This window comes from Oncorhynchus kisutch, linkage group LG5 (genome assembly GCF_002021735.2).
Source record: "Oncorhynchus kisutch isolate 150728-3 linkage group LG5, Okis_V2, whole genome shotgun sequence".
NCBI lineage: Eukaryota > Metazoa > Chordata > Actinopteri > Salmoniformes > Salmonidae > Oncorhynchus > Oncorhynchus kisutch.
This window is the reverse complement of record NC_034178.2, coordinates 36,266,894-36,294,161: the sequence shown is the minus strand read 5'-3', so window position 1 is coordinate 36,294,161 and position 27,268 is coordinate 36,266,894. Positions and strand designations below refer to the sequence as shown.

At 41.3% G+C, this 27,268-nt stretch overlaps 1 protein-coding gene across 2 annotated transcripts; it reads right to left on the bottom strand.

The window, feature by feature from the left end:
• Positions 1–25,854, bottom strand: LOC109890985 (MAP kinase-activated protein kinase 2-like). Of its 2 annotated transcripts, none has more exons than XM_031824989.1 (10): positions 25,107–25,854; positions 11,041–11,180; positions 9,873–9,937; positions 9,659–9,738; positions 9,408–9,534; positions 6,650–6,725; positions 6,389–6,513; positions 5,565–5,650; positions 5,323–5,403; positions 1–4,847 (listed from the first exon to the last, which is right to left on the bottom strand). In XM_031824989.1, the coding sequence occupies exons 1-10, from the start codon at positions 25,398–25,400 to the stop codon at positions 4,692–4,694; spliced, it is 1,230 nt and encodes a 409-aa protein (XP_031680849.1). In that variant the 5' UTR covers positions 25,401–25,854; the 3' UTR covers positions 1–4,691. The 2 variants fall into 2 exon arrangements, with proteins under 2 accessions (XP_031680849.1, XP_031680850.1); XM_031824990.1 differs by having other exon boundaries at positions 3,808–4,847; positions 5,253–5,403.
• Between the last annotated feature and the right edge of the window lie 1,414 nt (positions 25,855–27,268).

Below are 27,268 nucleotides of genomic sequence, written 5' to 3'. Positions count from 1 at the left end.
TGAGTTGGAAGTAGGGGAAATGTGCTTTATTGTGGTATATTCTAAACATACAAGGATGACCTTCCAGAGAAGAACTCTGAGAGTCAAATGGCTATGTTCCAAATAACAGCTCCATTTCTCCTATTTATAACTACCTCACAAAGCTTCATTAAGAATCCTTGTTCACAAGGAACAGTCAGTTATGTCCTTGGTATGATCATTACTCTGGTTTTACAATTTGGAGATCAATAAAGGACAATGTCTTATTTCTTGGTTGACGGGTACACCAAGTAGACTATATTCTCTCCATAACCTAAAAATACACTTTTGATCAAATCTGTAGACAGTCCCAAGCACCTTTCAGTGACCTTATATGGATGCCTAGTTAAATAAAGGTTACATTAAAATATACAAAAATTAAACATAACAAAAAAGATAGAGTAGAGAGGCGCCGAAGGCTCTAGGCTCTACTGAAGTAGTCCTAAACCCACCAAACCCAAACAAAAACAAAGAAGTCATTTCTCAAGGCTGACACAAGTCCGCTTTCCACATCACAACATTGAGCCACCATCCGGTTACATAAGGCTGCCCTGATCTCTCAAACAGGACAGGGACTGTTGTTCTACAGTGTCTATCAGGGTAATATTACCCAGAGATTACCCTGGTCTGCATGAAGGACCTTGAAAAAAACAGACATTGTAGTAAAGTGTGCAGGCAAGCCTGTAGAAGTACCCGTTTTAAACTATAATTCCTAGCCAGCATTTAATGACATCCGGGTTACTTGGGAAGAAAACTTATTTGAGGAAACTTGTCAGACAATTGGAGTTGCCTGTGTTGAGTTTGATGCCTTTGAGCCAATTCTGTGTTAGTGAGACTGCCCTGACTCTGAGTTTGTGTACATTAGAATTAATCTCTTTTAGTCCTAAGTAATTAACAGGACAAAGTCTTTCAAAGGTTGTTTTAATCCCTGAATAAAGGACTAAGACGTTGTAATAAAACAGCACAGATAACTTATGGGGCATTTCCACCTGAGACTTACCCCACACCAGTGTGTGGAGCAAGCAGAATCAAACTTGGAGCAAGCAGAATCAAACTTGGAGCAAGCAGAATCAAACTTGGAGCAAGCAGAATCAAACTTGGAGCAAGCAGAATCAAAGTCTGCGTAATCAAGACAGTTGCTTAGTAAGCAGGTGTTAACCATAGAAGGAGTTAACCCATTTATGTAAATGCAGGCTGAAAAGTACCAGTGGCCTGAACTTGGCCCCAAGTCAGAGCAGGTTCGCTGAAGCCATGATCCAGTGAGACACTGGAGCCGTGCCTTGGAAGTAAAAAACAAAAGTTTGAGCATGAGGTAAGTTTCTTCCTGAGATAAGTCTCAGGTAGAAATTCACCACCAGAATGTGCTGGTTTCAGACAGTCCATGGTTGGTCTGTCTAGTTTCCTCATCATCATGCACCAAAATGTTGAGAAGGTGTATGATCTGTGATATGTTGAGGCACGCAGTAGGCCCGAGACTCCTGCGCAGTTCCCTAAGGACGGCCACACAGAAAGAATATCAGCCCACAGCGAGAAGCACGAGATTGAACTTCACTCAACTTTCTAGAGCATTAGTCACCAACCGGTCGATCGCAATCATATTCCAAGTCGGTCGCCAAACACTTCTGTAAAAAAAACAATGATAAAGCCTTGTGTTCCTATTTGTTTTATTCATCCCGGGATGTTGGCGCCCAGTGCACCCGATTCAGCTACCCTGTGTGGCGGGTAGGCGAACTGTTGCCATTTTGAACTATTTAATTTGTCTGAAGGTACAAACTCTGCCTTCCCGCTGGCCGAGAGAGCAAATCAAGTGCACTATAGGCCTACCGCTGGCCAATCAGATGGCTCAGATTACCATGTCTGCAGTAACGTAGCAGACATCAAAGAAAGCTACAACAAACTGTGAGATTTCAAAACGTTTAAAACCATGAGAGAGAGTAGAATAGAGCAAAGATATGCTGTTTTTATGAGTGAGTTCATGTTGAAGTTCTTACTCTTTGTATTCAACACTTTTATAAGCCATAAAATGTGTGTTCTTCCTATTTCCACTGAGCGCTACAACAAGCACTGCAGCAGTAATGATTGAGTGGGAAAGTGTATCGATAGGCTTGATGTTATGTTCCCCAGTTTCTGTGTTTTGGGTTTGTTTGTTCATATGTCTGTGTGCATTTCAGGAAATGGCTTCCTAAATTCCCCCAAGCAGCTGATTGGTCGGCCCCAGCAGATTGGAGCTCTGATCCCGCCCTCTCATCAGGGGATACAGCTGTCTGCAATTACCGACTCCTGCTGCAGCTTTAAAAGCCAGTGTTCCTTTGTTAGGAGAGAGAGCTTCTTGGTTTGTCCTGTGTTTTGTTGGTTTTCTGTTTAATTGTTGTGAAGTAGTTTGTAGCTGGTCCTGCAGACATATATGGATGTCAAATTGACTGTGTTTTTGATGATTGAAATTGTTCACATTACATTAGTAATTATTCTGTTTTTGTTCCCAGGGGGGAAGGTGAAGGCACCTTGGGAGTGCTTAGGCAAGAGGCCTGCGGGCATACATATACCCGTAGTATGTACTCTGTCTATGCACACTAGGTAAGACCTGGGCAGACCACCCCCTGTATTTTGGTTAGTGCGCCAGGTGGTATTAAGAATAGATAAGTAGTGGGTGGGTAGGTAAGGTAGGAGAGGGGACTTTTGCTTTGTTATTATTAGAGGCTTTTTAATATAGAGGAATATTTCACTTTCTCTGTTTATAGGAGGAACAACATGAATTTGTACATGAGGCAGAAATAATGTGGTGCAATTCAAGTTTTCGCCATCAGCTGGAAGACTGTTTCCCTTTTTGGTCTGTGTCAGTGGAGGAAAGGGAGAGTGGAGGGATGCTGCTCTCTCCTTCCGCTGAGACTGACCATAGATTCAGGTACCATCGACCCAATAATTTGCTTTAATTTAATTTAAATGTATGCTCACTCAGCTGTGCCGCATAAGTAATACAACAACGGATCTATTACCGGTGTGATCATATACAGTATCCTACCTCGAATTCCCAAACAACAATGCATTGGCAGGGCAATTGAAGAAAAGCCTATATGCAATGAAAATATATTGGGCCTATAGCTTACTGAACAAACCTCATTGCTACAGTACTGTTTTTAATTGGTTAATGTTGCATAGGCTTATGTTTTTTGTAAATGTAAAAAAAAAGTCTAAGCGGTAGATCTCTGCTTGCATTTTGACTCAGTGATTTTAACCCAAAGGTTGGTGACCACTGTTCTAGAGTTTTCCCTGTTAACACAATGTTTTGCCTTTACTGTGGCAAATTTGATCGAATCAACGCAATATTAGCCACTTTCAATACAACATATCAAAACAAAATTAACTATGCAAGAGATTTTCTTGTAGGCAGAATGCATCGGAGTAGGATTCTATTTCATTGACATGTACCAACCAGCCCTTGCTCTACACAGACCAGTTAGGCTTAACTAATCAGAGCTGCAGTAGGCCTATATGCAAATAGAACATTGCCATATATGGATCTGTGCCATTTACTTTGAACTGGACTGTGTTTACAGCATGAGTGGTTCTGACCTCGGTTATTAGCCCATTTATAGATACTATGTAGTAAGCAATAGGGGAGTATTTACTTCCTACAAGAGCACAAATTGTGTACATTTCGAGACATCTTTGAAAATAGCTTTTTTTGTCTTAAAGGGGCAGTGTTGTATTTTGAGACAGGCTTGAATAAGCTAAGTAGCCAATAGGCAGAGGTTAGTATAATTTGTCTGATTCTCTGTAATAATGGTATGGGAATAATAATGCATTTTATTTTGTAAAGCAGTTTCTTGCATCAAACACAACATTTTCAGTCACCTCCTTGTCTGAAGAACAAGTGGATAAACAGGTTGTCAGGCCCTGTATGTTTTTTTTTCAAAAGTCTCATGGAATGTTGGCGTACATTGAACACCACACATTGGCTGCTACTGTAGGCTGAATGATAGAACAGCTATTTCCATGTTAAAATGTTATGGGATAAATTTCTCCATTGTTTTTGATGGTAGGCCACTCTGGTAGGCCTACATTATGATCAAATAGCCACAGTAGATGACTTGGCCACTGTTAACTGTAAATGAAAGCGGGTACAGCCCAAGTGTTCACAGTAAACGCACACTGGAAATTGCACATAATTTTCACAACGTTCAAGTTTGTGTTCAGCAGACCTGAAATTTGCTCAGTGCTGAGCATTTTTAGAGGGAACATTGGTTACAACACACAGGCACACACACAACAAACATACAGGAACTTATAAAGAGCAGATCCTGAATGACCTTTCAAAATAACACACACACTAACACACAATCAAATTAAAAACTTATGGAAGGCCTACAGTATGAAGGCCTGCTGATAAGTGTTTCATACATTGTCATCACTTCATGTGTCCTTCAATTCGACTGATTGCTGAGAATCTCCAAATAACATTTCCCTGCTGTTTCCTAACAGTACCCCCTCCCTCCTTTATGCCTCCCCTCTTCTCCCTCTGCTGATTTAAGTATGAACACACTCCCCCTGATAAATCTCTTCTGCATGTTTCTGCCCAGACCTCCCACAGCCTTTTCCCCTCCCAGCTGTTCCAGGTGTGTCCTCTGGGCTTCCCTTTCTGTTCTGGCTGTGGCTTCCCTCCCACCTCCAGTCTTTCACTGGCTGTTGCAGACGCTGCCTCCCAATTTGCCCCCGGCAGCGGCCTTCTTGCGTCTCTTGTTGAGCAGTGGGTTGCTGGAGGTGTCCAGGTCTTTGATCTTCACCTGGTCGTAGTCCACACGCATGGTGGCCAGAGCACTGGTCATCTCCTCCTACAGCACACAGAGAGGAAAGGGTTAGGGAGAAAAGGAGGGTGGGAAATAGAGAAGAGAGAGAGAAGAAGAATCAAAGTGAGGGCGGGTTTATTTAATAATAGATAGATAGACAGAAGATAAAGCTCTGCTCTGAATATAGCCTACAGCATAATAAATATGAGAGGAGGCAATAAGCCCTCTGTTTCTAAAAATGTCTTCAGACCAGACTCTGATGTTTGCCTCCCCCTTGTGGAAGGTCAACCACTCCAGGGTCATCTGGTCTGGGAGCAATTCCATTTCCATATTTTCACACCACAAAAGCACTGAAACTCCACTCACATTTTGAGATATCTACGTGGGAAAACGTGTCATTTTCATTGTTTCAACTGTATTTAAATTATTGTCTGGATGTAAAGTCTATACATTCTATGATTCTGTTGATCCTGGGAAGTTCCTGGATGACCAGAGGTGTCAGTGTTAGTCTGATTCTGACCTTCACGTCGTCCCACATCTCTCTGTCCTCAGTCAGGACCCGTGTGGTGTGGAGCGGTGTGGAGGGAACAACCATGGACTGCTGCAATGACAAAACACAGACACAAATATATAGTATGCATGCACTGTAAATGCACACACACACACACACACACACACACACACACACACACACACACACACACACACACACACACACACACACACACACACACACACACACACACACACACACACACTCACATTGATCCAGGGGTGGTTCATAAACTGTGTGATGGTCATTCTGTCGTTGGGGTCTGTCTTTAGCAGCTGATGGATCAACTGTTTTGCTGAGAGAAATCAATCAGAGGATAGAGGTCAAAACACACACAGACACACACCAGGCCCCAGCCAAGGCGTTGTTTTGGAATAAGGCACCAGTTGGTCCACATGAGCAGGAAGTCCTACCAGTGTGAATTCAGAGATTTAGCCATACTATCCCTGGCATTTAAGAGCTGCTAATCTGAGTTTATGTGCCTTGTCTATGTTTGGGTGTGCTTGTGGATGGGTGTTGTGCTATAAAACTGACTATTTAGAAGTTTGCTTATGTTTGTCTGAATGAAAGGGATTTATGGGAGTGACAACATTGGAGGGAATGCAGAGCTATACTAACAAATAAACAAAAGCCAGGGCTAATTGTCTAGTGCAGGGATCATCAACTAGATTCCCCCGCAGACCAATTTTGTTCTTGAGTGGATGGGGGGCCGGAACATAATTACAAATCATTTGCAGATTGCAAATTGACCGCAAGAAGCCCAAACAGATAACATATTTGACTAAAGCATAATAATGTAAAACCTTGCTTACATTTGAATACAACCACATCTCTCTATTATGCCCGGGAATACTTGGGAAAAGATTTCCAAAATTAAAATAACTTGGAGCTGATTTTCTGGTATTTTTACCGTATTTTATGTCCAACAAAGAAAATGCATCATTAGAAAACTTGGGGGGCCAAATAAAAACACCCGCAGGCCACCAATTGGGGAACCATTGTCTAGTGGAAGGATGACCCAACCCAGTCTCACCTTCCTCTGACACCTCAGCCCACTCAGGTTTGGGGAACTCGTACTGGCCCATCCTGATCCTCCGTTTCATCCCTGGAGAGATGGCCTGGCCCGTGTTAGAGTAGAACGGTGGGAAACCACACAGCCTAAACAGAAGACAAATGCGTAGATGTTGATAGTTATTAGGTTGCACTGACTATCAAACGATTATATAGTATGCATGCACTGTATATGCACGCACACACACACACACACACACACACACACACACACACTACTCACAGGATATACATGATGACGCCCAGAGACCACATGTCACATGACTTGTCATATTTCTCCGGGCCCAAAACCTCAGGAGCTTATAAACAGAAAAACAGACAGATGGAAAATACAATTACTTGTCCAATATTATAAGCAGAATATAGTGACGGACAGTGCATTCGGAAAGTATTCAGACCCCTTGACTTTTTCACATTTTGTTACGTTACTGTCACACCCTGATCTGTTTCACCTGTCTTTGTGATTGTCTCCACCTCCCTCCAGGTGTCGCCCATCTTCCTCATTATCCCCTGTGTATTTATACCTGTGTTCTCTGTTTGTCTGTTGCCAGTTTGTTTTCTTTCGTCAAGCCTACCAATGTTTTCCCCTCTGTTCCTGTCTCTTGATTGTTCCTGTTTTCTAGTTTTCCCGGTTTTTACCTTTTCTACCTGCCCTGACCCTGCCTGCCATCCTGTACCTTTGCCCCACCTATCTTGATTACTGACCTCTGCCTACCCTGACCCTGAGCCTGCCTACCATCCTGTACCTTTGCCCCACATATCTGGATTACTGATCCCTGCCTGTGTTGAAGCAACTTTGGCAGCGATTACAGCCTGAAGTCTTCTTGGTTATGATGCTACAAGCTTGGCACACCTGTATTTGGGGAGTTTCTCCCATTCTTCTCTACAGATCCTCTCAAGCTCTGTCAGGTTGGATGGGGAGTGTTGCTGCACAGCTATTTTCAGGTCTCTACAGAGATGTTCAATCGGGTTCGAGTCCGGGCTCTGGCTGGGCCCCTCAAGGACATTCAGAGACTTGTCCTGAAGTCACTCGTTGTCTTGGCTGTGTGCTTAGGGTCGTTGTCCTGTTGGAAGGTGAACCTTCACCCCAGTCTGAGGTCCTGAGCGCTCTGGAGCAGATTTCCATCAAGGATCTCTTTGTAGTTTGCTCCGTTCATCTTTGCCTCGATCCTGACTAGTCTCCCAGTCCCTGCCACTGAAAAACATCCCCACAGCATGAGGCTGCCAACACCATGCTACACCATAGGGATGGTGTCAGGTTTCCTCCAGACATGATGCTTGGCATTCAGGCCAAAGAGTTCAATCTTGCTTTCATCATACCACAGAATCTTGTTTCTCAGGGTCTGAGAGACTTTAGGTGCTTTTTTATTTTGCTCCTTTGCACCCCATTATTTTTATTTATATTTTGCACATTCTTCAACTGCAAATCTACCATTCCAGTGTTTTACTTGCTATATTTGATTTACTTTGCCACCATTGCCTTTTTTTGGCATTCAGGCCAAAGAGTTCAATCTTGGTTTCATCAGACCAGAGAATCTTGTTTCTGATGGTCTGAGAGTCCTTTACTGAGGAGTGGTTTCCGTCTGGCCACTCTACCATAAAGGCCTGATTTGTGGAGTGCTGCAGAGGTGGTTGTCCATCTGGAAGGTTCCACAGAGGAACTCTGGAGCTCTGTCAGAGTGACCATCGTGTTCTTGTTTACTTCGCTGACCAAGGCCCGTCTCCCCCGATTGCTCAGTTTGGCCGGGAGACCAGATCTAGGAAGAGTCTTGGTGGTTCCAAATTTCTTCCATTTAAGAATGATGGAGGCCACTGTGGTCTTGGGGACCTTCAATGCTGGGAAATGTTTTGGTACCCTTGCCCAGATCAGTGCTTCGACACAATCCTGTCTCGGAGCTCTACGGACATTTCCTTTGACCTCATGACTTGGTTTTTGCTCTGACATGCACTGTCAACCATGGGACCTTATATAGTGTGTGCCTTTCCAAATCATGTCCAATCAATAGAATTTACCACAGGTGGACTCCAAGTTGTAGAAACATCTCATGGATGATTAATGGAAACAGGATGCACCTGAGCTCAATTTCGAGTCTTATAGCAAACAGTCTGAATACTTATGTCGATAAGGTATTTCTAAAAACATTTTTTCACTTTGTCATTATGGGGTATTGTGTGTAGATTGCTGAGTAACATTTTTTATTTAATGAAGTTTAGAACAAGGCTGTAATATAACAAAATGTTGAAAAAGTCAAGAGGTCTTAATACTTTCCGAAGGCTCTGTAAATCTGATTGTTACACATATTCCTACAGTAGTTTAGTATTGTCACCCAGCTCGCACATGACGTTCTGAGAACCATATGTTTCTTAGAGCTTGGTGAGAGTGTGGTTGTTCTATGTTCACTTTGCATACAACCTTCCCACAACATTCTGGGAATGGTGCAGGACAGTTGCTTGGCTTTGGAACATTCTACACACATTTAAGGAACTTGACAAAATTACATTAATTTCTTGGTATTTAATTAATTTAACAGAACGTTTCCTAAATGTTCAATCATGGTCAAATTTAATTTAAATGTTGGTAATGTTCTAGGAACGTTCTCCAATTGGTTTGACATTGGGAATGTTCTCAAATATTACAAAGAACATTAAAGCAAAACTCTACCCAAAAATCTTTTGTTATTTGTTTCATTCGTCCATTGTTTATTGTCCCAAATGTATTGTATGTCAGCAATGAAGTTTTCAAGATATGTAACTTTCAAAATACAGTAATCTGGCCTGTATGATGTGTTTTGCATCATACAGATGTTCTCAGAACTTCTTTGCAACCTAAAAATGAACGTTCCCAGAACAGGCGAAATGTTCACTTCCATTCTCCTAAACGTTTAAAAAAACATATGGCTTCATTCCCAGAACCAATGGAAAACCAAAGATGTACGTTCCCACAACTTCCAAGGAATCAAATATGTTAGCTGGGAACTTACCCACGTAGTAAGGTGTGTAGCAGGGGGTCTGCAGGAGGTTGTGTAGAGTGGTCTCCTTAGCGAAGCCAAAGTCTGTCAGTTTGAGAGTACCGTTGCTCTTCTGATGAGTGTACAGCAGGTTCTCAGGCTGAGGGAGGGGAAGTGAAACGTATCTGTCATTAACTGTACTCATATTATTACTAAATGTATGGCAACTCTGTCATTATCTGCTGCTGTTATCTTTATCTGTGTGTCAGTGTCACATTGCTCACCTTGATGTCTCTGTGTGCGATGTTCATGTTGTGGAGAAACTCGATGGCCGTGCCAATATCCCGCATGATCTCTGAGCCCTCTAGATGAGAGCAGAGTTACACAGTCTCAGGACAACACTGTCAGTAACATTACACATATACAGTATAGTATGTCCATTCCCAGAAACAGACTCAATCCTTTTTCCTTGGCCCCCTCCACTCTGTGCCCCTTCACCTCTCTCAGTGAAAGCTTGGTCTCCTCTGGCCTGGATCCGGCTGAACAGTTCTCCCCCTTGCATACTGGAACAAGAGAAACACATACATTGAGTTAACATTGAGATGCTGTCATGGAGTTATCATTCAAAAAATAACACTACCTATAACTCTCCCACATTAGACATTTTGCTACTTGAATAAAAAGCCCTAAAACAATAGTGAAAACAGGAACCATTTAGATGAGGTTGATGTTTCGTGGGATAACATTAGACTGGGAACAGAACAGTCTGCTATGCACAAGCACTTCATCTGCCCCTCTGTCTTTCCATTTTGTCATTATACACATAAACATCCATACAGACTGGGACTCCTCTATCCTCCTCAATGATCTTTGTCTTTCGAAAAACACAGTGAATCACCTTCTGTTATGTGGAAAGAATTGTTTATATGCTCTTTTGAGTGTGCGTGTGTGTATGCATGTGAGAGATAGAGAGAGTGAGCGAGAGAGTAAGGAGGAAGTGAGTAAGAGAGATTGATCCAAGTCAAACTCAGTTACAGAATATTCTCCTTCATTAAACTAGCTGAGCTTAGCTGAGTTTAGCTGCCCTCCTCTCAACCTCTCCGAGACAGGAAAGAGCTGACCACAAAGACAGATTACTTTACAGGGAGCAACACACGTCACATACACCCCCAGCTCTGAATCATCACACTCACTGTCTATGACTTGCCAGTACACTATACTCCCATTTCTTTAGAAATGTAGCTCATTGGAAATCAATGTCAGTATCTAAAAATTCCACATACACACTTGAGTTAATGCATTCTCACTGCTCCAACCATGTGTTCTTTATTTCCTTAAAACATGACTACGAGAGAATACTACAGTATATCAAGAGCGTCTATGTCATCTCTGAGTACTGAGGAGAACCTGTGGTGATCTGTGAGGCACAGGTGGAGCCCCAGCTGTGGCCCAGGCCTGCCCACATACTTGGCCTACATAGACATACCAAGGCCAAGTGACTGACCTTTCCATCGAGCCTAATGGTATCAGAGAGAAGCTATGAGGGATTGGCACTATGTCAATAGTTTATGGCTAGCTGCTGAAGACAGATAAATGGGACTTGTATTCCCACATAGCAGAGGATTCTGGGCAATGTAGTCAAAGAGCTGACAGGACAAGATCCTACCATTCCATGATGATGAGCAGGCACTTCTTCCCATGATGCATGTTCTCGTACAGACTGAGAATACCAACGATGTAAGGCCCCCCCGACACCCGCCAGTGAAGCTCAACCTCCTGCCTCGCCTTGGGACTGTCATAGAGGATCTGTGTTGGAGTGAAGTGTGGGGAAGGAGTGGAGTATGGGAAGGGCAGAGAGTGAGATTTAATTACTTCATTTAAGCGAAACAATTGGCATTCCAACCAGGCACTCGTTCTGTCCTGAAGGGAATTGATCAATCATGACAAAATAGGCTGGTTGGCCACGCAGCCGAACCTGATCCATTTAAATGTCAAAGTATTAATCATGATGACACTTAACAACTCCCCTGATCTGCCTGACCTGTCCGTAACAGGACTTCAATGTTATCTTTTCCCTCTTTCAGTTCCCTACCACAGTGGGCCTGTTAAGTCATTTCACACACACACACACACGAACACACACACAGTAGATAGCTGGCAGGCCTTGACATAGCACCCATCTTCCATTCCATCAGAGGGTATTTTTGGGTGCTGACAGTTACAGAGTGGGCTCCTGCTGGATACCATGCCGGCCCAGTCACAGAGCTGCAGCTGAGAACAGAACACAACACAGACAGTCTGGCCACCACTCATCCTTTTGCCACAACCTTACACACGCTTTACCTCACTTTTTACAGCTTCAATTATATGACAACATGGATGGTGAGAGAAATTTCATTGAGAAAGTTGTGGTTTCAGAATGACTGGCAATAAACAGAATTTTATGCTCTCATTCGATTATAGATGTCATAACCGGAGAACCTGAGTCCCTCACTTAACAATGAATGAGATAGTTTCTTGAACACATGGAAAGTATGCAAAAGTTTGGATTTGGCCCTAAGAGACTTGCTCTCATCGTATCCTCGTTGCATCATCCATCCAAACGGAATGGCTTATGAGTGGCCAAGGCACATGCTGTAAAGAGCAGCTAATTAAAAGACACAGGTGAAACTTCAACCTGAACAATCATAAACCCTTTTTTAAGATTTACAATGTTACCATAGGAACTAGGTTTCATATCAACTTCACACAAAATGAGGGATTCTTCATCTTTGAGTATTTATATTGTGAATGAGTGTGTATTTATGTGTGTGTTTATCGTACACATGTGCTTAGTTGTGTTTTCTTTAGCATGAATTAGTGTGTGAGTGTATTTTTTATATCTATGCCTATAGTGATAGTCTTTCTCTAAAGAGGAAGGATGGATGTGTGGTGAAAGTGGAAGCGATGCGAAGGACTTCCGTTGGCCTCTTTAACTGATGTGTGTTTAAACTTAATCTCACAACCCACAGTACCCAGGTTCACTATAAAAGAGTGGTCTTTATTTCTGTCCAGTATCTGTGAGAAAGAGTCTTGGCTACTTTATTGTGTTTTATGGGTTCTCATATGAAGATACAGATAGCTTAGGGCCCCGTGCGCTTCATTTCCTGGACAGTGGATGAGAGCGTCTGCTAAATGATTCAAATGTAAATGTAATGTAGGCACAACTGGAAACGTTGGAAAACTTTAGTACAAGCCCTAAGTTCCACCAGGAACAAAGGGGATTTAAGGTGCTACAAATGGGATTTTTGAGAAAATTTTTTTTTCTTCTGACATTTCTGTCATTTCAGAAAATGTCCATAATATATCTGCAGTAATAGTGGAATGATGTGTTGATTTGCCGTGATATTCACCTCTTGATTTCTACCGCTGGGTCGGCTTCTGTTGTCAAAATGGGATAGCTGTTTTAACTTTGCGGCTGTGATATCTGGTGGAAACCGGGGCAAGCGGCCAATGTAGAAATCTCTCTGTCATTTCCTGCTTGATAGAATTCTATACTGTTCATTCAATTTCTGCACTGAATAGTGTTACATCTAAATAGCTTTTCACAGCCATTTTTTATTTTTTACAGCTATTTGAAGCTTGTCAGTGGTGGAAAAGGTACCCAATCATCCTTGAGTAAAAATAATGATACTGTACCTTTATAGAAAATGACTCAAGTAAAAGTGAAAGTTACCCAGTAAAATACTACTTGAGAAAAAGTCTGAATATACAATATACAAAATATTGAATATAAGTATCAAAAGTAAATGTAAAAGTATAAATAATTCAGCCGGATCCAGGCCAGAGGAGTACTTTTGGGTGTCAGGGAAATGTATGGTGTAAAAAGTACATTATTTTCTTTAGGAACGTAGTGAAGTAAAAGAAGAAGTTGACAAAAATATAAGTAATGAAGTAAAGTATTGATACCCCCAAAAAACAACTTAATACTTTAAAGTATTTTTACTTAAGTACTTTACACCACTGCCAAAAGTAAAAGTCTCAAGCATGAGTCTCCGCCATGTTACAGGGAAATGGGATGTGGTGGAGGCGGAAGACTTGCTTTGAATGCAGCCTAGTACTGTTGCAATCCATCTAGCTTCCACATAGGGGAGAAATTCAGAGAAATTCAATGTGGGCAAACACATAGACGCAGAAACACACACACACACACACACACACACACACACACACACACACACACACACACACACACACACACACACACACACACACACACACACACACACACACACACACACACACACACACACATTCTCATAACAGACTTTCCAGAGTTCAGGTTAGTAGGTTAACTCTGCTACAGACAACATGTTTTTTTACAATTAGCAGACACTCTGAACCTTTGAATGCAGCCAATCCATCTAGCAACCACATCGGTGAGAAAATCAACAGTCCCCCCATCTTCCTCAAAACCAATCAGATCCTTCTCAGCCCCTTCTAACATAGCATTGTGTCCTGGTAGCCACCTAGGAAATCTCGTATTTTCCTTCATATAGCTCCATAGACCTTCTCACACACACTGGCACATGCAGCATCAATAGCTTTACACGCTGCTGCAAATGAGGACGTTTAGAGACTGTTCAAGCTTGAGGGCAGTCTGGATATTGATGTGTGTGTCTCAGTAACAGAGCTTGTTTACCCTAACTTTCCCTTTATAATTGTTTCCAGCCAACAAAGCGGAGGTCATAAAATTGAGTAAATAGAGCTGAGAGATAGGCGTGAGAGTGCAGGATATATAATGAGTAGTTATGGAAGAACAGATGAAACTGGAGAGAACGTTAAGAGATACTACTGATATTAGATTAGGAACCTTATCTGATGCTCAATAGATAATAAGATTCCACTTGAAACTAAATGTATAGTATTTACATATAGGCTACACAGGCAGACATTGTACTAATATCGATTTGTGGTATGTAGCCAGGTATAATCCTGAAATATATATTAACCTGAACAGAACATGTTTTTACTATAAAGCTTATCATCACACCATTCTTCTCAGACTGATTAACTGGTTAAATTCTCATAAGCAACTTTTCTAAGGCTGGGCTCAGAGTTCAGGTTAACTCTGCTACACGGTACATTTTTAGACAGACACACATTGACAGATTTTTCACCTAGTCAGCACAGGGATTCGAACCAGCAACTCTTCGGTTACTGGCCCAATGATCTTAACCACTAGGCTACCTGCCACTACAGTCTCTCAAATCACTTTCATGTGAAACGAAACCATAGTATTTTAAGTGGGCCTCAACGGAAGCACAGATGGACCACATACCTGCCAACCATGCCAAAAAGTTGTATAAGCCATGCCAGTGGTTTATAATATAATAACAACAACCACAAACATAAACAGAAGCCGAGGAAGCTAAAACTACATAGATGCAAATCCATGAAACGAGATTAATCAAAAAACTCTTTGAAAGAAGAAGAGCTTGGCTATGAAGAGAGTGAATTAGAGTTCCAGAATGAAACATTCCCCAGCCAAATAAAGGTTCTAATGGAACATACAGTGAATGGAATCTCAGGATTTCCTTCTTGGAAGATCACTGGGTCTTTTTAGGCTATACTCAGACTCTTAGAGCTTGCAGCTTGACAAGTCTAAGATGAGAGAACCCTGATCGCTGTAATTGAATCAGATTAAAAGGATGGCTTCTCTTCAGGTCTAGTAGAGTGGATTAAAACTATACCCATCCATTACCCTTAGCGCTTGGGAGTGGACTTAATTATAAAGTGATGGAGCTGGACAGCTGTTCATCCCTATGACTCGTTCTGTCTATGGCTGTTTGTCTTGTGGTTAAAAACAAAGGACAAATCGAGTCGTAAATGTGCCAATTTGATACTTTATGCACAAGGCTCACCCAGGCTTATACAAACAGAGGCTGGCTTCTGTACGATCACAAAAACACAAAAGCAAACTCTGAAACACCACCACACCCCTGACAGAATATTTTCCAATCCACATTTCACACTTTGTATTTTATTTGGCATACAGTGGGTGGTGTCCATTCCCTGCAGTCAATATTGAAATTCTTTCCATTGGTCACATTCTCCAAGCTCATAAATTGGATCTGAGTGAGAGCCCTTGTAGGACAGCTTTGCCCTGTGGCTCCATGGGTAGTTCCTGGTCACTGTGACCAGAGAGGACTAGGTGAAGCGAGAGGGTCGACTCCGCCCAAAATATGTCCTCACAGATTAAGCAGACTTGGTCTGCTTAACAATTATAGGGTTAAGCAGACCAAGTGAGGAGTTTTTTGTATGGGGGCAATGAGAGAGTGTTAATTTGGTAAATATAAAAGTGAATTGCTATTTTGATAGGTGAGGCTTATTTGAGCAAACAGAAGTTTCATAATGCTTACATTTTCTATGAGTATATTGATATGTTTTCTACCAAAGATCAATGGCTAGCTAGGACATTCCCACCTGATCTCGCCTCATCCAGCCTGTCTTTCGCCTTTGCGGACATGTATTTCCATTAGTAGAGCGGTTAGTCGACCATCTTGTCAATATAATAGATCATCTTTGCTGTGACCTGCTCTGGGTCCTCTCTGACAGTGGGAGTTATGATCAGGCACCTGGTGAGACACCCAGTTGTGATTGCAATTAAAATAAATAACACAGCTTCTTACCTATAATAGGCAACTATACCAGACAATGTCAGTCAGCAGGCCAACTTTCAGTCCTCCAATTTAAAATGCTCATTACTTATCCACAGCATCCGTCAGTACTTGTACCCTAATTATCCACAGCATCCGTTTGCCAAATGGTGTTTTCCTGACTGATTGCACTCTGCTGTATGTTGTCCCAAACACTGAAAATAACCTCTAATAATTATTATTGTAAAAACATTTATTTGGTGGGTAGATCAGATTTAATATTGCAGATAGATTGTGGCTTCCATCAATGTAATTGTCTGCATCATTTCCAATCCCCCATATATATTTTTTAAAATATATATATATAATTTATATATTTTTTAAATTGATTTTCCTTTATTATTTTCCCCTAACCCTACCACCCCACCCCTAACTGGAGTAAACTAATGGACAACAACACTTAGGCTTCTACTTCCAGCTTATACATACTATATACATTTTAGGGACACGGTATATTTTACAATAGTTATATTTTGTTTGTTTTTAGTCTCATCCTTCAGCTACCCTCAACCCCTCCCATCTATCTCTGAAGACCATCCAGTTTTGATTTCTATTTGCCATATATTTTTCAACTGTGCTGTGATGTTTCACAAAAGTTCTGAACCTTTCTATTCTAATAGTTTCTACAGATTGTAAATTAAAGATACATTTTTTTGCTAAGAGTATTTTTATATTATTGATCGATTGACTATGATTTTCAAAATCACCCAGCAGTGCTATCTGCAGAGTTAGATCCAGGTAAATGGTGCAATTCCTCAGCCATTCCTGAACCTGTTACCAAAAACAAGCTACATATGAACAATACCAAAACAAATGATCTAATGATTCTGTCTCTTCGCAGCAAAATCTGCAGAGCTGGGATGGTTGTACCCCCCCATATATATATATATGGGGTAATGGATGGGTATCGTTTTAATCCTACTACACTCTACTAGACCTGAAGAGAAGCCACACTTTTAATCTGATTCATTTACAGCGATCAGGGTTCTCTCATCTTAGACTTGCCTGGCTGCAAGCTCTTAGAGTCTGTGTCTAGCCTAAAAATTATTGCAACCATTGCAATAATTTTTTATAGTCATTTAAATTGAAAAACTGTACGTTTAAATAACCTCTAATAATTTAATGTGAATGACAACATAGATTTGAATTCAGGACAATTCCAGACACATTTTACTCTTTTTTCTGCCATCCCCTGTAAAATGACCTGCTTTCTTCCCTTCTTCTATCTCTCTCTTCTCCGATTCTGTACTGTATCCAATATTTTTATCCTGACCCACGCCCCCCTCGTCCTTTGTGTGTGACTATATGCTCCTGGTTAGGAGATTCTGATCCGGCTGGATTACTGTAGGACAGCCATATGTAAAAAGGAGGATCCGGACCCAGAACAGGGTCAATACGGACCACGGGCCCAGACTATAAAAACAAAATATATATACTTATTTATTATGAATTCAGTCGGAATTCAACTCCTGGTATCATATGAACACCCATAAAACATAGAAAATTTGTAGAATTGCCAGAAAAGACCTTTAAAACTGCTACATTTTCCCTTCCTTCCATGGCAAAAGTGTAGAATTGCAGGAAATTAGCTTAAAAACTGTATTTTTTTTCTCTGCCAACAAGATGGATGTGAACAGTTTGGGATTGAAAGGGTTGCGCAGGTGGGGGTTTGACACTACGCCGATAAATAACAATATCCATCTGGACCTTTGCCACCGAGGAAATGTCTCTGACCAGACCTTTTCAAATAGTATTTGAGTACCCCTGCTGTAGGCAGTAAACCGCTGCCTCTGTAGCCCTGTACTGACAGGTGACAGCTTTCCATTGGCCAGAACAACGTGAGTTGTGTGTGGTGTGTGTGTGGTGTGTGATGAGAAAACCTACTGTGCTAAAGCATAAGTTAACAGTGTCTTGCATAATGTCAATGTGCTAAATACTATATGGTCAGATCACACACAAGGTTGTTGCCGCTTAACCAGAATAGTAACATGCAAAGCACACTCATGCAGGGGTTGGAACCAGTTCAGAGAACAGATCCAAAAACGATTACATTTTTCAAGGAACAGAACCAGAACCGAGAACAAAAGTGATCTATACTGTTCCGGACCAGAACCATTATTTTAAAAGCATGGGAACTGGTTAATAATGTTATTTAACGTTCTGGGCATTTTTTCCCCGAATCCCACAAAAAACTAAACAAAGCACCTACAGTATGCAAAGCCTCACTCACTCAAAAACGTATTCCAGTGTCTGCCTGCCTGCCAGCTGATAATCTTTCCCAGTGTGTGTGTAGACTGCCTGCCTCTCCCCCTCCTGCCGAAGTATGCATAGTCTGCTGTAGCTACAGACGTTACAAGCGTGATTCAGAAATTAGGGAGAGAGATTTTTCATTAGAGAGCAATGGATTAACTTTTTCAAAGCTAATTAAGTATACTATGGTTATTACGGTGTTAACTACCCTGCTGTGTTACAAAAAGGTAAGACATGTTTTTATTTGAATTCTGATGCCACTCTGCACACACAAGCTTGTTAGCTAGCTAGCTGGTCTAGCTCTTGAAAACCCGAGGCGGCATTATGTGTAATGTAATGGAACGGAGAGTCATGACCAAGGGCTATCTCTGGTCCAATGTTAGTTAAACCAACTCTCTGAAGTTCAAAGACATTCAAAGTTATTTCATAGAAGCGGCTCCTCCGTAGGTATAATTCTGTGGGCCTAATTCAGATAATGCATGTCATAACAACAAGATGCCCACTTGTATGCCCAATGCATATGCATAGCAAGCTGCTCTATCCATTGGTGAAGTAATTTAATGTCAAGCTACAGTGCCTTGCGAAAGTATTCGGCCCCCTTGAACTTTGCGACCTTTTGCCACATTTCAGGCTTCAAACATAAAGATATAAAACTGTATTTTTTTGTGAAGAATCAACAACAAGTGGGACACAATCATGAAGTGGAACGACATTTATTGGATATTTCAAACTTTTTTAACAAATCAAAAACTGAAAAATTGGGCGTGCACAATTATTCAGCCCCTTTACTTTCAGTGCAGCAAACTCTCTCCAGAAGTTCAGTGAGGATCTCTGAATGATCCAATGTTGACCTAAATGACTAATGATGATAAATACAATCCACCTGTGTGTAATCAAGTCTCCGTATAAATGCACCTGCACTGTGATAGTCTCAGAGGTCCGTTAAAAGCGCAGAGAGCATCATGAAGAACAAGGAACACACCAGGCAGGTCCGAGATACTGTTGTGAAGAAGTTTAAAGCCGGATTTGGATACAAAAAGATTTCCCAAGCTTTAAACATCCCAAGGAGCACTGTGCAAGCGATAATATTGAAATGGAAGGAGTATCAGACCACTGCAAATCTACCAAGACCTGGCCGTCCCTCTAAACTTTCAGCTCATACAAGGAGAAGACTGATCAGAGATGCAGCCAAGAGGCCCATGATCACTCTGGATGAACTGCAGAGATCTACAGCTGAGGTGGGAGACTCTGTCCATAGGACAACAATCAGTCGTATATTGCACAAATCTGGCGTTTATGGAAGAGTGGCAAGAAGAAAGCCATTTCTTAAAGATATCCATAAAAAGTGTCGTTTAAAGTTTGCCACAAGCCACCTGGGAGACACACCAAACATGTGGAAGAAGGTGCTCTGGTCAGATGAAACCAAAATTGAACTTTTTGGCAACAATGCAAAACGTTATGTTTGGCGTAAAAGCAACACAGCTCATCACCCTGAACACACCATCCCCACTGTCAAACATGGTGGTGGCAGCATCATGGTTTGGGACTGCTTTTCTTCAGCAGGGACAGGGAAGATGGTTAAAATTGATGGGAAGATGGATGGAGCCAAATACAGGACCATTCTGGAAGAAAACCTGATGGAGTCTGCAAAAGACCTGAGACTGGGACGGAGATTTGTCTTCCAACAAGACAATGATCCAAAACATAAAGCAAAATCTACAATGGAATGGTTCAAAAATAAACATATCCAGGTGTTAGAATGGCCAAGTCAAAGTCCAGACTTGAATCCAATCGAGAATCTGTGGAAATAACTGAAAACTGCTGTTCACAAATGCTCTCCATCCAACCTCACTGAGCTCGAGCTGTTTTGCAAGGAGGAATGGGAAAAAATGTCAGTCTCTCGATGTGCAAAACTGATAGAGACATACCCCAAGCGACTTACAGCTGTAATCGCAGCAAAAGGTGGCGCTACAAAGTATTAACTTAAGGGGGCTGAATAATTTTGCACGCCCAATTTTTCAGTTTTTGATTTGTTAAAAAAGTTTTAAATATCCAATAAATGTCGTTCCACTTCATGATTGTGTCCCACTTGTTGTTGATTCTTCACAAAAAAATACAGTTTTATATCTTTATGTTTGAAGCCTGAAATGTGGCAAAAGGTCGCAAAGTTCAAGGGGGCCGAATACTTTCGCAAGGCACTGTAAATGTAAAAAATAATATATATTTCAAAGGTTTAAAAAGGAACAGAAAGGAGTGATATAAACCATTACTTTTTTTTGTTCGAACCGGTTCAGAACTTTATTTTGCTGGTTGTAACAGTGGAATGACACTAAAAAAATAATGGTTCTGTTCAGAATTAAACAATTGGAAAATAATTTTGGTTCCAACCACTGCACACGTGTAAATCAAAACCAGAGTAACACATTTGTTCTGAGCCTCAGCTCATCCCATGATCCCCCCTGCCTGTCTTCCAGGAACCCAACTCCAGGAGCAGAGTCAGCACCTTAAAGGTAAACTCCACCAAAAAACGGTCTTTTGGTATTTGTTTCATACTTCCATTGTTGATACAGTCCTACAATGTTTTCCATGTCAGCAATCAAGTTTTCAAGATATACAGTACCGGTCAAAGTACCGGCTATTCATTCAAGGGTTTCTCTTTAATTTTACTATTTTCTACATTGTAGAATAATAGTGAAGACATCAGAACTATGAAATAACACATATGTGTCACGTTCTGACCTTTATTTCCTTTGTTTTGTATTTATTTAGTATGGTCAGGGCGTGAGTTGGGTGGGCAGTCTATGTTTGTTTTTCTATAATTTGGGTATTTCTATGTTTCGGCCTAGTATAGTTCTCAATCAGAGGCAGGTGTCATTAGTTGTCTCTGATTGAGAATCATACTTAGGTAGCCTGGGTTTCACTGTGTGTTTGTGGATGATTGTTCCTGTCTCTGTGTTTGCACCAGATAGGACTGTTTTGACTTTTCACATTTCTTGTTTTTGTTAGTTTGTTCATGTGAAGGAATTTATTAAAACATGAATCAAAACAACCACGCTGCGCTTTGGTCCGCCTCTCGTTCAGATGAAGAAATCCATTACAATATGGGACCATGTAGTAACCAACAAAGTGTTAAACAAATCTAAATATATTTATATTTGAGATTATTCAAAGTAGCCACCATTTGCTTTGATGACAGCTTTGCACACTCTTGGCATTCTCTCAACCAGCTTCATGATGTAGTCATCTGGAATGCATTTCAATTAACAGGTGTGCCTTGTTAAAAGTTCATTTGTGGAATTTCTTTCCTTCTTTGAGCCAATCAGTTGTGACAAGGCAGGGGTGTTATACAGAAGACAACCCTATTTGGTTACAGACCAAGTCCATAGTATGGCAAGAACAGCTCAAATAAGCAAAGAGAAACCACAGTCCATCATTACTTTAAGACATGAAGGTCAGTCAATACGGAGAATTTCTTCAAGTGCAGTCGCAAAAACCATCAAGCGCTATGATGAAACTGGCTCTCATGAGGACTGCCACAGGAAAGGAAGACTCACTTTCTCTGCTGCAGAGGATAAGTTCATTAGAGTTACCAGCCTCCAAAATTGCAGCCCAGATAAATGCTTCACAGAGTTCAAGTAACAGACACATCTCAACCACAGAGGAGATGTGTTCAGAGGAGATTGCGTGAATCAGGCCTTCGTGGCTGAATTGCTGCAAAGAGACGTCCTTGGGCAAAGAAACACGAGCAATGGACATTAGACCGGTGGAAATCTGTCCTTTGGTCTAATGAGTCCAAATGTGAGATTTTGGTTCCAACCGCTGTGTCTTTGTGAGACACAGAGTAGGTGAACGGATTATCTCCACATGTGTGGTTCCCACTGTGAAGCATGGAGGAGGAGGTGTGATGGTGTGGGGGTGCTTTGCTGATGACACTTAGTGGGTTTGTACTTAGTGGGACTATCATTTGTTTTTCAACAGGACATTGACCCAACACAACTCCAGTCTATGTAAGGGCTATTTGACCAAGAAGGAGAGTCATGGAGTGCTGCATCAGATGACCTGGCCTCCACAATCACCCTAATTGAGATGAGTTGGGTTTGGGATGAGTTGGACCGCGGAGGAAAGGAAAAGCCTCCAACTAGTGCTCAGCATATGTGGGAACTCCTTCAGGACTGTTGGAAAAGCATTCATCAGAAGCTGGTTGAGAGAATGCCAAGAGTGTGCAAAGCTGTCATCAAGGCAAAGGGTGGCTACTTTGAATAATCTAAATTATAAAATATATTTGGATTTGTTTAACACTGTTTTGGTTGCTACATGATTCCATGTGTTATTTCATAGTACTGATGTCTTCACTATTATTCTACAATGTAGAAAATAGTTTTAAAAAATAATGAAAAACCCTTGATGAATAGGTGTGTCCAAACTTTTGAATGGTACTGTGTAACTAAACTAAATGTATTATGTTGGCTGTATTTCTATATTTTGGATGTTATATATCTTGAAAACTTGATTGCTAACATGAAAAACATTTTGAGACAATCTCGACAATGGACTAATGAAACAAATACCAAAATAACGTTTTTCGGTGGAATTATCCTTTAACTGACAGGCTAGTTGAAGGTCTGACACAGCCAGCCAGCCAGCAGGGGCTTCAGCTTTAGCCCCGAATGATTTTGGGTCATCCCCGAATATGTAGAGCTGCTGGGATGGCGTAAAACAAAATTATCAAATGAATATGCCGCTTAGTTCATAGAGCTGTGGTTACTTGAAACTCCTGAAGTCATCCACACTTTATAATCAGCAGTATAGTGATGCTGTTGGGCAGCGGAGCGATGCTTCGCCACTTCTCAGTATGGTGCTGTGTCTCACACAATCAATTAATGATTAATTCGTTCTCTAGATAACAAAGCGAATATAATAGCATATATGATGTTAGGCTACTGTTAGACCAAAAACACCACGTAATTTCTTATGACAATTTAGGATGATTGTGCTGAAATGTAAAAAAAAATAAATAATAATCAACAGCGTGCGCCATAGGCTAAATATGCTTTGATTGAAGCAAAATACAGGTGGCTCTGTTTAACTCCATCTGCTCTAATATTTGATTAAACATTAGTTAGGCTACTTAAATAATTTAACAAGATCAAAATGCATATTCCCAAAGGGATTGGGATCAAATTATTGTCATGCAGGTTGTTAGCATGCAAATGACTAGATGCTGATCCAGTAATACGTTAATAATTTGCATTCACGATTGACAATGATGATGGCCTAATTTATAATAAGGTAGGCCTCATTTTTTGTTTTAGGATGAAAAAATAGAACATTTTCTTTGAGCCACTAGGCCTATGTGTAGGCATATGCAATCGTGCAATTTGGATGAGGCATTGTATGTAGGCCTATATTCTAAAATTATATTATACAATCGGCCTACATTTAGGTAGTCTACCAACTTTAAATCAGAAAATAGTATGTAATAATCATTTTAAAAATTGTGCTCCGGTAGGCAAAATATATCACGACTCCACTTGTTTGCCTATAATAAATGTAACACCAACGCGGTGCTTTAAGCCAAGCATGGTACATTGTCTTTTTGTTTTCACTGAATCTCAGTTTGGATATTAGATTACAATTAGGTTGGGAAATGTTAACTAAATTGGGTAACCATGAGAAAATACGTGATTAGATCGAAACACTTGTTCATTGACTTAATGGAATTATTCTACAGGCTACTGGCTGATATATTACTTTAAATATTATTGTAACAGTAGGCCTAACTATGCAATAACCTCATATGGGGTTACTGACTACAATCCGTTGAATTAATAATAAGAAGTGTTGATTATATGGCCTTGGGGAGAGCACAGTACGTGGAAGGGGTGCTGGAAGTGCTGCAGATATAATTAGCCTACTGTTGTCTGTATAGAAATGAATTAAATCATTGAAAATACTACACCAGAGAGCATAATTTAGCCACATAGGATCAGTAGCTTCTTAAAAAAAAATCGTTGTCGATAGTTTTTTGTCACATCAGGAGCGCATAGGCCTAGGCTACAGTCGGAACTCAGCTGATTGTTGAGTTGTGGCTGTCGATGTGGCTGTCAATGAACAGTAGGCAGTAGCTAAAAGGCCTTTCGCAATATAAATACAAAGATGAGTGAGTGCCACTGTAAAGTTGGTGGGCTATAATTCCAACTCATAGCGTATCCACTATGAGTTGAGCCCTGAATGTTATGAACCTCTGGTGATGCCCCTGCCAGCCATCACGTACACACATAGAATATGCATTACACACACATGGATACCGGTATACACAGGTGCCCATGTTAATTACCGTGTTATTACACCACCGTGGCTTTTCCTCAATAGAATACTTATTTACAATGTCATGCTAGTACTTGGCACATGGTGAATGGGTTTGTATACTGTTAGAAAACATGGTTCCAATGGTTTTCAGCTGTCCCCATAGGTGAACCTGTTTTAGTTCCAGGTATAACCCTTTTGGGTGCCATGTATAACCCAAAAAGGCTTCTACCATGTTATTTAAAGGGTTCTCCTATGGGGACAGTCGAATAACCCTTTTATAGACATCATCTTTTTTTGTCTAAGTGTATAGGCAGAGATAAATCTGAAAAGAAACTCCGATCAAAGTTCCTAAGTTAGTTTTTCTAGTTGATTTGATCTTCACTAGGGAATATGCAAGATCCCAATATGACCAAATGGAATCAGGACTCACACTCCGAGTGAGCAACAGCCTATTTCCATTGGTAGGTGATATTACCTTCAGTGCGCACTTCTCTCCCGTCTTCTTATTTGTGCATTCCAGAACCTTCCCATTGATCCCAAACCCAAGGACCTGACTAGATATCTTATAATCGTCTGTCACCGCGTTACGCTTTATCTCCAATTTGGGGAACTCCGGCAAGGGGAAGTGCGTGGAATCCGTGTCCTGTGCCGTACGCACTGCGCTGTCAATGGGGGCTGGCTTGGTTGAAGGTTCTGATGGGAAGTCTGGTTCTGGCTCAGCCTTCGGCAGTTCCGAAGGTTTCTCCTTACCAATACCATTTTGTAGCATGGTCCCACAGATGCTGTGTCTCTGTGAGTGGTCCCCCAGGATGAAAAAAACGACCTCAATAGGCTAATATGATTCGCAAGTGAAATGACGCGCTTGTCCGTTATTTACACCAAGCAGAAATGACTCCCAGACACTGAAAAGGGCGCGCATTCGGTAGTCACTTTCTCTTGGCCAGTTCCTGTGTGCCTTGGGATGTTTAAAACAATAGTCCCACTATTAAAAAAGTTTGAAACTAAAAGTCTTCTATAACTTAAATTATTCTATTCAAGTTCAATTCAATAATCCTGTATATCCACAGTGTAATATTTGTTTCACTAAAACATGTCCACATCTGAGTAGGCTATAGTAGAATGACTTCGGTTAAACTGGCCTCGTCACTTTCCAACGTCCTTTCGTTACATTCACACCGGCTACTGACTGAGGAGCTTGCGGAAACATTACCCTCTACTCAAGTCATATTTCTCTAGCGGCTGTCTTTTAAAGGAGCAGTACAGTTGACAAATAACTGGTAGTCAGGGTAGGGTTGAGTTGAATGGAATCAAATCAAAATGTTTCCCCTGAAGACTAACAACAAGTAGGATGGTTTCTATGCAATACATACTATCCACAGATGTCAGATTACTGTATATGTTAGATTACGTGTTTAAAATGACTGCCAGTATTAGGTAAGCAGGCGATGCCTGCTTCAGTTTTCAAGGATATCCATCCCTCTATTTACACTACATGACCAAAAGTACATGACCAAAAGTTTATACACCCATTCAAATGAGTGGATTCGGCTATTTCAGACACACTCATTGCTGGAAGCTGTATAAAATCAAGCAGACAGCTATGCAATCTCCATACACAAACACTGGCAGTAGAATGGCCTTACTGAAGAGCTCAGTGACTTTCAACGTGGCACCGTCAGGCATCGCCAGTTCGCCAAATTTCTGCCCTGCTGGAGCTGCCCCGGTCAATTGCAAGTGCTGTTATTGTGAAGTGGAAATGTCTAGGAGCAACAACGGCTCAGTAGCAAAGTGGTAGGCCACACAAGCTAATCTGGAGGTGAAAGAAACGCATACCTGTTTAGGTGATGTGCCGGCTAGCGGAGTAGAAGACTTGAAAAAGAAAAGGAGAGCTCTATAGGAGCTCAGATGCAATAATTGAATAACCTAATATCCAACATTTCGATAGACAAGCTGTCTTCATCAGCTCACAAGCTCACCGAATGGGACCTCCAAGTGCTGAAGCACAAAGCACGTAACAATCGTCTGTCCTTGGTTGCAACACTCACTACCGAGTTCCAAACTGACTCTGATAGCAACGACAGCACAAGAACTGTTCATATGGAGCTTCAGGAAATGGGTTTCCCTGGCCAACCAAGTGTCAAGTGTGGGCTGGAGTGACGTATCATGCTTCACCATCTGGCAGTCCAATGGATGAATCTGGGTTTGGCGGATGTCAGGAGAACGCTACCTGCCTGAATGCATAGTGCCAACTGTAAAGTTTGGTGGAGGAGGAATAATGGTCTGGGGCTGTTTTTCATGGTTCGGGCTAGGACCATTAGTTCTAGTGAAAGGAAATCTTAAAGATACAGCATACAATTACATTCTAGACCACATGACCCTATGTCAAGGTATGTGTGAAGGGCTGTTGGAAGTCAGGCACAGGAGAGCAGATATTGGGTAGCAAAACGGAGCCTTTAATTTGGCCAACCAAAAGCACATGGCCCAAACAAACACCAAATACAAATACGGGTTGAACATAACCCAGCGCAACCAGCCTAACGTGCGCATACATAAAAACAGATAAACAATACCACACAAAGTCATGGGGGAAACAGAGGGTTAAATACACAACACATAATGAGGGAAGTGAGAGCCAGG